The following is a 17,395-nucleotide window of genomic DNA, read 5'->3' as shown; positions in this document are numbered from 1 at the left end:
TTTTTGACCAGCCCCAATCTGAGGTCACCCAGGGGAGGTATGTGGGCATGACTTCTGAAGTACAGATTTTGAATTATCTGTCTGCTTGCGGTGATTCTGTATAGTTTTTTAAGTAGAGCTTCCCTTCGAGAAGATATGCAGCATTTTTGTGACACAAGTTTAGCACAATTCATGTAATTGTATATACTTGTATTGTTTTGTCCTCTTAAAACTTTTGTATATTTTTATAGCAACTGCCTACTTTTGAGATTAAATACAGCTCTGGCAAAAATTAAGGGACCACTGCAAAATGTTCAATTTGTCAGATTTCTCTCTTTATAGGTATGTTTTTGAGTAAAATGTAATTTTTTCATTTAGTCTATGAACTTCTGACATGTCTCCAAATTTCCAAGCAATAATTTTTTCTAAAAAGGAGAAATTGTCAAAATTTGAAAGAAAAAAAAAAAAAAACCACAGTGCTTTTAGACCTCAAATGATGCAGAGAAAACCAGTTCATACTAATTTAGAAACAACAATACTATTGTTTTTACTCGGGAAAAGTGCAGAAATCAATATTTTGTGGAATACCCGTGATTTTTATCACAGCTTTGATGCGTTTTGGCATGCTTTCCACCAGTTCTTTGTTTGATGGCTTGCGACTATCCATCATCTTCTTGATTACCGTATATACTCGAGTATATGCCGACCCGAGTACAAGCCGACCCCTCTAATCTTGCCACAAAAAACTGGGAAAAATTAATGACTCGAGTATAAGCCTAGGGTGGAAAAAGCAGCAGCTACCGGTAAATGTCAAAAATAAAAATAGATACCAATAAAAGTAAAATTAATTGAGACAACAGTAGGTTAAGTGTTTTTGAATATCCATATTGAATCAGGAGCCCCATATAATGCTCCATACAGTTCATGATGGCCCCCATAAGATGCTCCATACAAAATACGCCCCATATAATGCTGCACAAATGCTGATTATGGCTCCATAAGATGCTCCATACAGACATTTGCCCCATGTAATGCTCCATAAATGCTGATTATGGCCCCATAAGATGCTCCGTACAGTCATTTGCCCCATGTAATGCTTCATAAATGCTGATTATGGCCCCATAAGATGCTCCGTACAGTCATTTGCCCCATGTAATGCTCCATAAATGCTGATTATGGCCCCATAAGATGCTCCATACAGACATTTGCCCCATGTAATGCTCCATAAATGCTGATTATGGCCCCATAAGATGCTCCGTACAGTCATTTGCCCCATGTAATGCTCCATAAATGCTGATTATGGTCCCATAAGATGCTCCATACAGTCATTTGCCCCATATGCCGTTACTGCGAAAAAAAGAAAAAAAATCACATACGCGCCTCTCGTTGCTCAGGCCCCCTGACATTTTCTATATTCACCTGCTCCGCGTTCCACCGCCGCCACTACGTTCCCAGTCCACTGCACTGACTGTTCAGGCAGAGGGCGGCACGCACTAATCACGTCACCGCGCCCTCTGACCTGAGCGTCAGTGCAGAGCATGCAGAAGACGCAGCGGCAGCTGGCGATGGTGGAACGGGGAGCAGGTGAATGTCGCGCACTGCTTATACTCACCTGCTCCTGGCGCGGTCCCTGCGTCCCCGCGCCGGCAGCGTCTTCCTGTACTGAGCGGTCACATGGTACTGCTCATTACAGTAATGAATATGAGGCTCCACCCCTATGGGAGTGGAGTGGGGTCCATATTCATTACTGTAATGAGCGGTACCATGTGACTGCTCACTACAGGAAGAAGCTGCTGGTGCTGGGGAAGCAGGGACCACGCCAGGAGCAGGTGAGTATGCTTAGACCGCTGCCACTCCACCTCCACTGCCGACCCCTGGGTATGATTCGAGTATAAGCCGAGAGGGGCAATTTCAGCCTAAAAAAATGGGCTGAAATTCTCGGCTTATACTCGAGTATATACGGTACATTCCAGACGTTTTCAATTAGGCTCAGGTCTGGAGATTGGGCTGCCCATGACAGGGTTTTGATGTGGGGGTCTCTTAATTTTTGCCAGAGCTGTATATAAAATTCCATACACTCGTTCCTTTTGCACTATAAAACACACCCCTGAAGCCATACGCTACCAGCAACGGGTGAACAATCAGCCTGTATAAACGTTCAGTGGTGGCAGCTACTTTTTCTTGGGTTATTGGGGCTTGCTCCTGCAATCGTAATTCTCTGCCCTGTTGAGGCAGAGCAAAGTACTGCAGTGAAAGGTCAGAGAGGCCTTTACGCTGCCCTCAACAGGGCAAATCAGTACGCCTGCGCAGGAGCTGCGGCAGGAAGCAAAGAAGAGGACGTGATCGTATGAAGATGGGAGGCGCCAGTCCTGGACCGTGACGCCCACTGGACCCGAACAAAACCGCCCCTGGGTGAGTATAATCTAATGTGTTTTCTTATCTTTCAGGATACATCGGGGGGCTTATCTACAGTATTATAAAATGCTGTAGATAAGCCCCTGATGGTGGTCGCCGCAGCTTCTAGGGCAAAATTGAGGTGGCATTCCCTTTTAGCGGGTTAGGAAATGGTTTGTAGATTGGACAGAATATTTCCCATTGTCTGTATAGGGAGACACAGGGTAATCGAAATGACACGGCTTAGTCCATCGTCCACTCACAAACAGCATTTTTAATTGAGCCAATCTGGGTCATCCTGGAAATATCAGCCTATGGTCAGGACTATAAAAAGCTGGGTGACAGATGTGTTCACATGTGAGGGCTGCCTAGGGGCTGATGCAATCCATAATTCATTTCTCTTTCCCTGAAGTAAAACAGAAAATAACAAAAATACCTAAACATTTGTCTGCAGTAATTTCTCACATTTAATAACTGTTTGCATATTTGTGTCGGTTTTTTTTTCACCGTTGTTTATATTCATTAAAAGCACTGTATTTTTTATAGTAAAGCTCAAAATTTTTAGGAAGTTTGATCCTTATATGCCCTAAAAGTACCAAAAGGCCTTTCAGAGAGTGTGTGACCTTTTGATTGTCTGACGACTCATCACCCAGTGTGTTTGATGAGTGGTGGCAGCGTGTTAAGAAACACTGATGAACTGGTATGTGTAGCACAAGTGATACAAGGTGGCCTAACAAATACAGTAAAAACTAAAGAAGAAAAAAAGTTTAAAAAATATGAGCACCATTAAAAAATATACTGACATTTGGTATTGCGATATTAATTAAAAAAAAATCTGATTTACCCCTTCACGACCTATGACATTTATGTCAAAAGTCGTGTCCCTGCCTTTGATCCGGGCTCAGAAGCTGAGATCACATCTTTTCCCCCCACTTTATGGCTGATTTAACCAGCCATCAAGAGCTATGCTCATCACTAGGGCTTATTTAAAGTAAGTGATGCCAAATCAGTCTGAACAGAACAGACTATTTACTGCTAAAAAGGAAATAGCAAATACTATACCTGAATCTCTGAGCCTGGTGATGAACAGGGCCTCCAAACCTCCGTGCAGGAGAATGGCAGAGCTGAGAAAGAAGTGCCATATTTTTATTCTGGTTTGGATTGGCAGCAAACTTCACTGTTATCGGTTCAGCTGAGCCTGGAGGTTTATGACCATTAAAGCTAGCAATAGCCTCTTCTGCTTCTGATCGTTTGTCAAACCGTATAAAAGCAACTCCACGGGATAAACCTAAAAGGAAAAAAAAAGAAAAAAAGAAACGCTTAAATTCTCTAGATGCAATGTTGTGTATCAAAAAATGAAAATTCTCCTTTGCAGTACATAATTAAAATTTTCCCTTGTGCAAAAGGACGTAAATAAATATTCACGATGGGGCCTTCAGGCTCAGCGTTTGAGCCAACCCCACACATGGCAAATGTCAGCTGCATTATATAGCCGACATTTTAAATGTAGAGGCCAGAGACAAGTTCTGATCAATTCTTATTAACCATTTGAATGCCACTGTTAAGTCCTTAAAATGGCATTTAAAGGGAACCTGTAAGCAGATGTTGCCGCTATAAGATGCGGCCACTGCCTTTCAGGGCTGATATACAGCATTCAATAATGCATAATCCCCCGGTCCGACCTGCAAGTGAAGAAAAATACGTTATATTATACTCACCCGCTGGGCCTCTGACCTTTCCCGCCACCTGTGCACTGCAGCACTTTACTCTGCACTCAACAGAACAGATAAGTACGCCTGCGCAGGAACGCGATGCCAGGGAGCCATGAAGCAGCAGGAGGGCGACATCGCAAGAATATAGGAGGCACCGGACCCGGGCCTGCGACACCCAATCGGACCGGACCACTTCCAGTGTGAGTATAATATAACTTATTTTTCTTCATTTGCAGGGCTTATGCATTATAGCAGCGGTCCCCAAACTTTTTGACCTTGAAAGCGACATTCAGCACTAAGAGGGTCGCGAGCCACATTCAGCTCCGAGAGGTGGTCACGAGCCGCATTCTGCTTCTGTTCCCCTCAAAGTCGTGTCAACCAAAGTCACCATTACATGTATAATGATAACCGAAGCTTTTCCACAGAAATTACTCCAATGCAGTACACAGATCCAGGGGTTCCCACAATGCCCCAATTCAGTATTATCCCAATAAAGGACTCCTAACACGCTGTTGCATCCAGCTTCAAGAACCTCCTCTAATAGGTAGCATCATCCTCCAGTGTACCATACCTAAAACATCTCTAAACCCCCTAAGACCAGTATATGTGCATCCAGATCTGATCTTCTGTGCTGGGCTACTCAAAAATTCACAATTTTGAGATGTGCTCTTCATACCTGTTTGGTAGACCTGGAGCTAATGCACCAAGCTGGCAGACAGTCGCGAGCCACAATTCCTGGGACCACCAGCCACATGTGGCTCCCGAGCTACAGGTTGGGGACCCCTGCATTATAGAATGTTGTAGATAAACCCTGAAAGGCAGTGGCCGCATCTTTTAGCGGCAAAATCTGCTTATAGGTTCCCTTTAACCCCTGCATGACCCAGCCTATTTTGACCTTAATGACCTGGCCGTTTTTTGCAATTCTGGCCAGTGTCCCTTTATAAGGTAATAACTCAGGAACGCTTTAACGAATCCTAGCGGTTCTGAGATGGTTTTTTCATGACATATTGGGCTTCATGTTAGTGGTAAATTTAGGTCGATAATTTTTGCGTTTATTTGTGGGGAAAAAAATGGAAATTTGGCTAAAATTTTGAAAATTTCGCCATTTTCAAATTTTGAACTTTTATTCTGTTAAACGAGAGAGTTATGTGACACAAAATAGTTAATAAATAACATTACCCACATCTCTACTTTACATCAGCACAATTTTGGAAACAATATATATATATTTTTTTGCTAGGAAGTTATAAGGGTTAAAATTTGACCAGCGATTTCTCATTTTTACAACAAAATTTACAAAACCTTTTTTTTTTTAAAGGACCACCTCACATTTGAAGTCAGTTTTGAGGGATCTGTATGGCTGAAAATACCCAAAAGTGACACCATTCTAAAAACTGCACCCCTCAAGGTACTCAAAACCACATTCTAAAAGTTTATTAACCCTTCAGGTGCTTCACAGCAGCAGAAGCAACATGGAAGGAATAAATGAACATTTAACTTTTTAGTCACAAAAATGATGTTTTAGCAACAATTTTTTTTATTTTCCCAAGCGTAAAAAGAGAAACTGGACCCCAAAAGTTATTGTACAATTTGTCCTGAGTACGCCGATACCCCATATGTGGGGGGAACCACTGTTTGGGCGCACGACAGGGCTCAGAAGGGAAGGAGCGCCATTTGACTTTTTCAATGAAAAATTGGCTCCAATCTTTAACGGACACCATGTCGCGTTTGGAGAGCCCCCGTGTGCCTAAACATTGGAGCTCCCCCACAAGTGACCCCATTTTGGAAACTAGACCCCCCAAGGAGCTTATCTAGATGCATAGTGAGCACTTTGAACCCCCAGGTGCTTCACAAATTGATCCGTAAAAATGAAAAGTACTTCTTTTTGTTTCACCAAAAATTTCTTTTAGCCTCAATTTGTTCATTTCCACATGGGCAACAGGATAAAATGGATCATAAAATTTATTGGGCAATTTCTCCTGAGCACACTGATACCTCATATGTGGGGGTAAACCACTGTTTGGGCACACGGCAGGGCTCGGAAGGGAAGGAGCGCCATGTGACTTTTTGAATGAAAAGTTAGCTCCAATCGTTAGCGGACACCATATCGCGTTTGGAGAGCCCCTGTGTGCCTAAACATTGGAGCTCCCCCACGTGACCCCATTTTGGAAACTAGACCTCCCACGGAACTAATCTAGGTGTGCGGTGACCACTTTAAACCCTCAAGTGCTTCACAGAAGTTTATAACGTAGAGCTGTGAAAATAAAAAATCATTTTTCTTTCCTCAAAAATGATGTTTTAGCAAGCAATTTTTTTTATTTTCACAAGGGGAACGGGAGAAATTAAACCCCAACATTTGTTGCCCAGTTTGTTTTGAGTACACTGATACCCCATATGTGGGGGTAAACCACTGTTTGGGCACACGTCGGGGCTCGGAAGGGAAGTAGTGACTTTTGAAATGCAGACTTTGATGGAATAGTCTGCGGGCGTCACGTTGCGTTTGCAGAGCCCCTGGTGTGCCTAAACAGTAGAAACCCCCCACAAGTGACCCCATTTTGGAAACTAGACCCCCCAGGGAACTTATCTAGTTATGTGGTGAGCACTTTGAACCCCCAAGTGCTTCACAGAAGTTTACTTTCCTCACAAATGAGGACCCAGGACCAGGGTGGATTTGATTTAAATCTAACTGATTTAAATCACGATTTAAATCACGATTTAAATCACTAGTCAGTAAGGCTTGATTTAAATCAGTGATTTAAATCAAAGTTTCTAACTAACTGAATTTGACTCCGCAGAGGTCCCAGCCTCTTCTTCACGGCAAAAATGTTACAACATGAACAGAGTTGAGAAAAAGACCTTAATCCTATTGTTCTACAAACCTATGAATACAGAATCAACCCCTTCAGTGCCAAGTCCAAGAAGTTAGACAATATGTTTCTGATTGTTTGGAGTGGAATAGATCTGCACAACACAAGAAGAATGTGAAGCTAAGTGTGAGGAGGAGGAAGGGCAAGCAGACAAGAAAATGAAAGTGAAACTTTTAGCACAATACTGCAGCATAGCAGTGTACGATCTGAGGTTTATTACATTCTTTCCTTATAATGGCAGCAGGCCGTAAAAGAGACTCATCTTCATCACCGCACTTCTCATGATGTTGCCTCATTCGCGCCACCAGGCCTTGCATCTCTTTGTTGCATCGTTTGCATTTTGCACGCATGCCTGCCTTACCGATAGGCGAAGGAGCTTCATTAAAATATTCCCAAACTGGGTCTCTTTTACGGCCTGCTGCCATTATAAGGAAAGAATGTAATAAACCTCAGATTGTACACACAAACAGATCCAGATTTGTCTGTCTGTGGCTATGCTGCAGTATTGTGCTCAAAGTTTCACTTTCATTTTCTTGTCTGCTTGCCCTTCCTCCTCCTCACACTTAGATTCACATTCTTCTTGTGTTGTGCAGATCTATTCCACTCCAAACAATCAGAAACATATTGTCGAACTTCTTGGACTTGGCACTGAAGGGGTTGATTCTGTATTCATAGGTTTGTAGAACAATAGGATTAAGGTCTTTTTCTCAACTCTGTTCATGTTGTAACATTTTTGCCGTGAAGAAGAGGCTGGGACCTCTGCGGAGTCAAATTCAGTATTGAGAACTGCGTAAGTAAAGCGAGCGTCTGTGATAATATAGGAGAGAAACTGCCCACTAATCCTACAGAAACCTCTGGAAGAGCATGGCATTGTGAATGTTACACATATACAGCCTTTATTCTACTGAGTTAAACAACTCAGCTTTATCTCATGATGGAAGAACCTTTGGATGGTAAAATATTTTCCTCAAAAAGCAGTTTATTGAAAAAAATCCGATTTAAATAAAAAAAAATCCGATTTAAATAAAAAAAAAAAATCGGATTTTTTTTTTTTTTATTTAAAAAAAAAAAAAAATATTGATTTTTATCCACCCTGCCCAGGACCCAGCGCTGCAAGGCTGCAGTGCTAACCACTGAGCCACCGTGCTGCCCATTTCTTTCGGATTGTCATGCGTTTTTTGGTGTGCAGATTTGCCTGACATGATGCAGGAAAATAAACGCAGTGAATCTGCATGGATTTTTCTGCACCATGTGCACAGCAAAAATTCCCATTGACTATCATTGTTACTGTACTGCAGAGTGGATTTGATGCGATTCCGTGCGTCCAAAAACGCTGCGGAAACGTATCAAAATCCGCAACGTGTGCACACAGCCTTATGACCCTGTGCGTTTTATAGCCTGAAAAATACGGTAAGTTATTGAATAAATGTATATTATTCCATTTCATTTGTTTAAACTTTTCAGCATAAATTCGGGAAAAAAAATTATTTTTTTTAAATTGTGACAGCCCTGCAAAATACAGCAAATATTAGAAAAGCAGCAACCTCCATCATATAAAAGATAAAGATGCCAATGATGTGGAGTTTTATTCTTTATTAGACTTATAAACTGGAGGTGGAAGAATATGGTCCATCAATGATCATGCATGTACAGCCCTCAGGAATACTTGATCATGCTCATAAGTACCGTAATGCTGCACAGCAGAGGAGACAAACAGTAAGCTACATTTCATTAATGCAGTCTTCAACATCTACAATTTGTACGCATGGAGAGACCCAGACACAACTTACCAGTAGCCTGATCAACAAGAACACGAGAATTGATGATACGGCCAAAGCCTGAAAACATATCTTCAACGTCTTTCTGTGTCATTGTTCTTGGAAGTCCACTGATGTACAAGTTTGCATCCTTAATATTTTCGGAACTTGGACGGGCAAATGAGACCTCAAAATTAAAGAGAGGACAAATGTCATTTTTGTGATTGTAAATGCATATATTTTATGGACTTCCAGTATTCATTTAGAAGCAGGTAGGCTGATCTACAGGTATACAAGAAGACAAAGTAATTCACTCATATTCATCATGGTATGATGTTCAAATCTGCAGTCTGAAAAAAATAAAATGGCAATTCAACAATTTTACCGAAGGTCACGTCTCAACATCTTGACAGCTGCTTACTATACCAGCAAAAACACTTTTCGAACAAGTATGTGAAAACTTTATTTTTGAATCAGGCCTCATCTTGCTTATTTTAATTGTTTAAAAACAAAGAAAAAGTTGAAAAGAATTGCTGAGAGAAGACATTTGTTAATAAGTATCGTAAATTTCTTCAGTTGAATACCAACTCTTTAAAATAATGTGGTGCACTGTCAGTGTATTACAAGTTTTTTTTTTTTAAATTACCTTAACAGCAGTCAGAGCGCAGCTTTACTGATCAGCGGCAAATCCAAAAGACAACATGCAAGATGGCTAGAATTGTGACTAAAGGCAATTTAAAGGACTTTTCCACCATATCCCAATTATCCTTAATATCCCTAGCCTAGGGTATCACCCCACGCATTTGCTAATTACCATTTTGATGAGCAATGGAGGCTGCTGGATCAGACTAGTGAAATACCCTTCCAACATGGCACATATAAACACCTAAAGACTGTACGGTTAGAGATAAAAAGTGGGGCAGCACTAAACAAATCAAGGCTTTTGAACAGATCATTCAATATCATTAGAAAGTGATGTGATGTTAAGCGCCGTTACTAGAACATTATAGAGCAAGGAAGAAAGTGTCCCCACCCTTTAAGTTCAATGTTCAAAAATTATGCAGTACGCTCTTAAACCCTCTTGCAGGGGTGCACAACTCCAGTCTTCAAGAGCCACCAACAGGGTATGTTCTCAAGATTTCCTTAGCATTGCACAAGGTGTTGGAATAATCATCTGTGCGGGTGATTAAACATGAGCAATATAAAGAAAATCCTGAAAACACACGCTGTTGGTGGCCCTTGAAGACTGGAGTTGTGCACCTTAAGGGTATGTTTCCAGTCAGGAAATGCTGCGGATTGGACACTGCGTACAGCCGCAACATCCAATCCGCAGCGGCCAGATGTTACAGCACAGTGGAGGGGATTTTATGAAATCCCATCTCCACTATGCGTTCAAAAACGCAGGTGGCAGACCCACGTATACGCACATGCGGCACGTCTTTCTAGACCGCAGCAAGTCTATTTATAATGCGGAGACTCTCAGTCTCTGCAAAAGAAATTACACAGTCTATGTATAGGTTGCGTTGATTCCGCATGTGTTCAATGAACACATGTGGAATCACCATGGGTACAAAAGCCGGCAGCGCTTTGGACGGAGCAGGCATGTATTGAATGCGTCACTTATTTTTGAAGTAAACATATTTCTAAAAGGTGTTTTTTCACATGATATTCTCACCAGATGTCTGTAACAACCCATCCAATCCACAAAGGCAAAGAAATCAAACCATAGATGTCCATAAATTAAAATTATGTGTAATAATGAGAAAGGACACATGGGGGGGGGGGGGGAGGGAAGAAGAAGTGAACACATGAAGAAAGAGGTGAAAACATCCTTGGAAAGTGATGACACCAGCTAAAATCTATCAGTAATTATAAGGCAATCATGCCACTTGGTAAAAATAATATCACAAGAAACCCCTCATGTTGGGTAAAACCAGTGAGCGGTCTCAAGACCTGTGCAACCTTATTGTTGCCAAACACACTAATGTAATTGGTTACAGAAGAATTTCTAAACTACTGAAGGTTCCAGTGAACACTGTTGGGGCCACAATCTGGAAGTGGAAAGAACAATTTCACCATAAACCAGCCACATCCTCGTGCTCCCTTGCCTTCCCCAGGTACAATGCTGTGTGTGTTTGGCTACTTCAGCAGATCCATTGAACTCAGTGACTGGCAGCAGAACTGTCGACGTAATGTCACCACTACAGCGATGCATAGGTCAAGACACAATTTAAATTGGGGAAGGCAAGGCACAGTTAAGTTGCATTTCCACAGAAGTACTAGTAAACATAAGTTCTTTAAAAAAAAAAAAAAAAAAAAAAAAAGAACTCTGGCTTTCCTGTTATTTTGTAGTGTATACATGCTCCAGTTCACCCCATAGCAAGCAAATAATTTATCATTGGGTGAAATGATCTTTTGCACAGAGCAAAGAATAAATCGCTCTTGGCAGCGCATAGTCCTGCGTAAACAGGAATCTCACTACCAAGAACAAAGCCAGCCTATATACTGGAAGATCTATTACAGTGTTTGCTTGTTTTTTTTTAAATAACTAAAAATATTGTAAAACATTTAAAAAAAAAAAAAAAAAAGGACAACCCCTGCAAGAAAAGATATCTGCACAGCAAATATAAAAAGGAGGAGATTTATATTTTAGAGTTTAAGTGTAGAGTGAAACTGAGAGGTATTCCAATCTCCAAGATCCAATCCCAATATGTAGCAAGAAAATAAGCAAGTTTGCAATTGACTTGCATTTTTATCTGATTTCATCTTACATAGAGTAAAGCTTGTTTCTTAGGAGATCAACCACCAATGCCTGGTCAATATGTGCAGTAGTTCTATTCTAGTCTGATGAGTTAACTCCTGAGATATCACTCACGTCACTCCAGTCCATTAGAGGGGTATTCTCAAGTTGTCTATTGAGCAGTTGAACGACAGTAGAGCGAGCCTCCTTGGACTGTGAAGTGACAGAATATTGCTCCCCAAACGGAAAGGCTGGAATTTGTGGTGAGAACATGCCACTGAATGGGACGGAAAGAGCGACCCCGAGTTAACAGGGGTTATGTCAACCACCACCTGAGAGACTGGTGACAGTAAAGGGGGATACAAATGGGTCGATCTAGGGACAGTATCGATTTGAGCATATCATATTAATTTATAGTCAACAAAACGGCTCCTCACTGTGATCCTAAACTTCCTTCTCCCATATCCTTTTGCAAACACCCAAAAGTAGAGAAGTGACATCACACACACAGCAGACCTGCCCACATTTACTGAAGGCATAATGTGAGCTAGTTGCACACAAGGTTTTCATAGCCAATTTCAGCAAGTGCTCCCTCTAGTGGTTAAACATCAAAACTTTAAAATTAGGGCTGGTTTCAAATTGCGTTAGGCCGAGCTGCGGAGGGCTGCATAGTTCCTCCGTTAAGCCCCGCCCACTGCCTCACCTCTTCCATTCATCTCCGCCTACGTCAGCATGCGTCCTGCATACCTATCTTTAACATTGGCTACGCAGGCCATGCAAATGTATGCGGATGCATCCACAAGCGTCTTTTTGATGCAGCGCTGAACGTCACATGTTGCATTTTGTTGCGGTCAGCGCAGCGTCAAAAAGACGCATGCGGAGGCATCCGCATGGCCTGCGTACCCAATGTTAAAGATAGGTACGCAGGATGCATGCCGATGTAGGCGGAGCTGAATGGAAGAGGTGCGGCAGTGGGTGGGGCTTAGCAGAGGAACTACGCAAATGTGAAAATAGCATAAAACAGTTTACATTTTTTCAATTGTTAAAATAAAAAAAAATGTGGATGCACACTTTTTAATAAAACAATATGTTGTGAAAAGATTTTTGTGCTGCAAAATTAGAAGCAAATATATAAATTAGCCATCCAGGTAATTGCAGCAGTCTACAGAATATTATAGCACATAGTGAACACACGAAAAACAACAAAACATTAAGTCCCACATTTCTTTTTTTATTCATCCTTGATTTACAAGAATGTTTTTTATATCTTTCCATAAAGAGTTAATAAAATTTGAACAACAATTTTGTGCCCCAAAATACAACTCATCCCATTCTAGAGGGAAAAATTAAAATGTTAAGGCTTTATGGATGCGATAGTACAAAACGAGAGGAAGTGGGGAGGGGAAAGAAAGTCTAGTACTTAAGAGGTTTTCTACTACTGCTTAGCCGTTTTTCCACATGTCCCAACAATCAGTTTTCTAATAATACTTCTATTACCTAGCCTCACCAATGACATGCGCTGCTCAGTTTGTCCAATTCCAGTACCAAATCAGAAGTGGCAGTGGCTGCATGACAACAGAGGAATCTAGCACCCACAGGGAAGCGCTCACAGAAGCAGAGCAGGTAATAAACGTATAGTAGAAAACGGATTGTTCGGAATAGTTAGGACATACGAAAGGGGGATAAATAGTAGTGGATAACGTCTTTAACCCACTCCAAACTGAGAACAGCTTTAAACAGGCAAGTACCATTTACTTTTGGAAGCTCTAGGACTCAATAAAGGTACAGTCACATTAAGCGACGCTGCAGCGATATAAACAATGATGCCGATCGCTGCAGCGTCACTGTTTAGTCGTTGTGTGGTCGCTGGAGAGCTGTCACACAGACAGCTCTCCCGCGACCAACGATGCCTTAGTCCCCGGGTAACCAGGGTAAACATCGGGTTACTAAGTGCAGGGCCGCGCTTAGTAACCCGATGTTCACCCTGGTTACCATTGTAAATGTAAAAAAAAAAAAAAAACAGTACATACTTACATGTCAGTGTCTGTCGCGTCCCCCGGCGTCAGCTTCCCTGCACTGTGTAAGCGCCGGCCGTAAAGCAGAGCGGTGACGTCACCGCTGTGCTCTGCTTTACGGCCGGCCGGCGCTGACAGTGCAGGGAAGTTGACGCCGGGGGACGCGACAGACACCAGAATGTAAGTATATATTGTTTTGGTTTTTTTTTACATGTACAATGGTAACCAGGGTAAATATCGGGATACTAAGCACGGCCCTGCGCTTAGTAACCCGATGTTTACCCTGGTTACAAGTGAACACATCGCTGGATCGGCGTCACACACGCCGATTCAGCGATGTCAGCGGGTGATCCAGCGACGAAATAAAGTTCTGGCCTTCTAGCTCCGACCAGCGATGTCACAGCAGGATCCTGATCACTGCTGCGTGTTAAACACAACGATATCGCTATCCAGGACGCTGCAACGTCACGGATCGCTATCGTTATCGTTCTAAAGTTGCTCAGTGTGAAGGTACCTTAAGAGAACAAAAGGTGAAAGCATTACAATTACGCAGCAATCTCTACATGAAACGAATGCAAATTTACAGTCAAATCTGGGGTTAACATCTTTAGCTACGTATGAATTATAAACCATGGTATGTAAATATTGTTAAATAAATAGAAAGACTGACGGCAGCACTATCACAGCACTTGGGACTTCTTTTTTGCACGGACTTGTGCACTTGTAAAGTTCATATAGAGTATACAATTTTGGTGCCCACCATTAGTTTGTATTTGGTCAAGATATTGAAAAATACTATTTTAAGGTGAAAAAATTGAAGTTCAGGCTAAAACAATAACATGTTTTTAATTATAATCTGAACAGGTTTCAAAAACAAACATTTTAACTAACCCCTTCATGACACATTTATGTCATATGTAGTCTTCATTAATTTGTGACGGGCTCGCAAGCAGATGCCGCATCTTTGCCGGCAGATGATGGCTGATTTAATCAGTCATCATGTGCCTTTAACAATCGAGAGTGGAGAAGAGCTAAATTACGCTGTCAATCTTGACAGTGGTACCTTATAAGCGCTGGCAGGGAGACAGTCACTCCACGTGCCCACCGATGCTCCCATGACGTGATCGAGGGGCGCTAATGGGTTGCCATGACGGCCAGAGGTCTGCTGAAAACTACCATGCTTGTCATGAAGATCATCCTGTGAAAGTCAGCCTGCAGCTGGCGTTCATAGAGGATTGTGGTTTTACATTGCAGTACTGATGCCCTGCTATGTATAGCACAAACGATCAGAAGATCGCACACAACACAAAAAAAGTTCAATCATCTCATTTTAATTTAAAAACAATTAAAACAATTAAAAGAAACTTAACACACATTTGGCACCTCTGCGATCGTAGAAATCCAATCAAAATATTAAACTAAACTCATCTGTAAGCTACTTAATGAGAAAAAAAAAAACACGACAATTACGGTTTTTTTTGTCAGACGCAACATTGCATTAAAAGTCGATCAAACCATCACATCTACCTCAAAATGATATCAATTAAAGTCAGCTAAGGGCAAAATAAGCAAGCCATCACTATATCCCGAAAATTGAAACTGTTAGGGGAAAAAAACCAAAAACACCACATTTGGTATCTGTGTAATTGTACTGAACGGAGTAATCATATTTACAACAACTGTAAAATTGGACTTTTTTGGCAATTTGAAAGCACTTCAATTTTTTTTTCTTGCTTTCCAGTGCATTATATAATAAAATGATTAAAATTCAAAAGTACGACTCGTCCCGAAAAAAAAAAAAAAAAAAAAAAAACACCCTCATACAGCTATGGAGATGGAAAAATTAAGTTACGGCTCTGGGAAGGAGGGGAGGAAAAAATAAAAACAAAAAATTGCACAAGAGGTTAAGCAAAAGCAGCAGAAAAAAATCCTAAAATTACCATTCACAGCAACCAAATTGAGTAATGGGGTAAAAAAAAAAAAAAAAAAGGTTTTACCTAATAAATGGGACAGATCTGCAACAATGAGATGGCTGTGTTCACAAGCTAGCCCAACATAAGTCAAAGAACCTGTGTCCTTCAAACAAAGCACAAAAGCCCTAAAACATGGGAGGCTTGGAAAAGACTTTGAATGCAATCGGTGGCACAGCCAAAAACCTCCCATTAAAAGGACTCTGCACTCCAATGTTTAGAAGATGTATATATATTCACCTTTATAGTTTTTGATTGCAGTCTCAATCCATTAAGAGTGTTTATTGCTCTTTCAGCATCTTTAGCATTTAAGTAATTCACAAAGCCATATCCTAAGCTGTGCCCTGCAAAAAGAAAAAAAATAAAACAAAAACAAAATAAAAAACACAATTAAGAAAAAAAAATATAGTCCTGTCTGAATTGCTGGTAAATAGTAATCCAATCATCTCCCTTTCTGGTAAACATAACTGGATGCCAAAATATTCAAAGTATGTCAAACATTCATGTAGTAAAATTGCAAGACCTATTCTCTTACACAGTATGAATCTAGGAAAAAAAAAAAAAAAGGTTAATTTTTTTTTTTTTTTTTTTTTACATTAACAGTTAATTACAATCTTACATAACATTGTACTGAGGGAACCTGTCCAGTGATTCATGCTGCCTAAAAAGCAGGCTGCGCGGTGGCAGCCAGGTATGCGAGTCTCGGAAACATTGTCACTTCAGAGAAAATACTTTTTAAAAATCTAGTCTCGACACCTCCCCCCAGCACCACTGCAGGTGATTGACAGGTCTCTCCTTCACATATACATATGGAGAGACCTGTCAATCACCTCAGGGCTCCAGTAAAGGCTGAGATTTCAGAAATCTCATGCACACACTTGTTTCTATTTTTCCTGACTGAATTTGAGCACTAAACCAATATAGAGGAACACCAGCGCCTACTAAATCAGATGGAAATAAAATGCAATATAATAGTTGTGGTGGGCCAAACAGACTCTGTGTGCTGGCCCGATAACCCCTTCACCCCCACGACAGTTTTCACCTTCCTGACCGGGCCAACTTTTACAATTCTGAAAACTGTCACTTTATGAGGTCATCACTCTGGAAGGCTTCATCGTATCCCGGTGTTTCGGAGATTGTTTTATTGTGACATACTGTACTTCACAATAGTGGTAACATTTGCTTGTTATGACTTATGTTTGTGGAAAACAATAAGAAAAATTGGAAATTTGCTGTAAATTTTGAACATTTTGCAATTCTCAATCTTTATACTCAAACCAGAGTTATGGCACACAAAATAAATAACATTTCCCACATGTCTACTTTACATCAGCACAATTATTGACATTTTTGGGGGGTTAGGAAGCTATGAGGTTTAAGGCTGTGTGCACATGTTTAGGAATTTTCGTTTTTTTTTTTTTTTTTGCTCTAAAAAAGCGATAAAAACATTTTTTGTGCACATGCTGCGATTCCGCACACATAGGAATGCATTGATCCACTTACTTTCCTCATGTGGCTATGCCCACCATGCAGGAAGTAAGCGGATCATGTGCGGTTGCTACCCAGGGTGGAGGAAAGGAGACTCTCCTCCAGGCCCTGGGAACCATATAATTGTTAAAAAAAAAAAAAAAAAAAAAAAAAAAAAAGTGATATTCTCACCTTCCAGTGACCCGCGCAGCTTTCCAGCTCCTTGCGACACTCCCTGTAATGCTTTGCGACAATGACCTGTGATAACGTAGCGGTCTCGCAAGACCGCACGTCATCTGGGGTCATGCTGCAAAGCATTACTGGGACCGGAGCATCGCGAGGAGCGGGAAAGGCTGCCGGGGACACCGGAAGGTGAGAATATCATGATTTATTTTTTATTATTTTTAACATTCTATCTTTTTACTATTGATGCGGCATAGGCAGCATCAATAGTAAAGAGTTGGTCACACTTGTCAAACACCATGTTAGACAAG

General features: G+C 41.1%; 1 protein-coding gene across 2 annotated transcripts in view; it reads right to left on the bottom strand.

The window, feature by feature from the left end:
- ELAVL1 (ELAV like RNA binding protein 1) overlaps nucleotides 1-17,395 on the bottom strand; it is an 84,701-nt gene that overhangs the window by 12,188 nt on the left and 55,118 nt on the right. For both annotated transcript variants that reach the window (XM_069740251.1, XM_069740242.1), the window contains exons 3-5: nucleotides 15,675-15,778; nucleotides 8,743-8,896; nucleotides 3,436-3,661 (exon numbers count right to left, since the gene is read on the bottom strand). In XM_069740251.1, coding sequence (XP_069596352.1) covers nucleotides 3,436-3,661; nucleotides 8,743-8,896; nucleotides 15,675-15,778 — 484 coding nt within the window. The remainder of the gene's footprint in view (nucleotides 1-3,435; nucleotides 3,662-8,742; nucleotides 8,897-15,674; nucleotides 15,779-17,395) is intronic.

Source organism: Ranitomeya imitator, chromosome 1 (genome assembly GCF_032444005.1).
Source record: "Ranitomeya imitator isolate aRanImi1 chromosome 1, aRanImi1.pri, whole genome shotgun sequence".
In the NCBI taxonomy this organism is placed as follows: Eukaryota; Metazoa; Chordata; class Amphibia; order Anura; family Dendrobatidae; genus Ranitomeya; species Ranitomeya imitator.
This window is presented reverse-complemented; position numbering and strand designations above follow the sequence as displayed.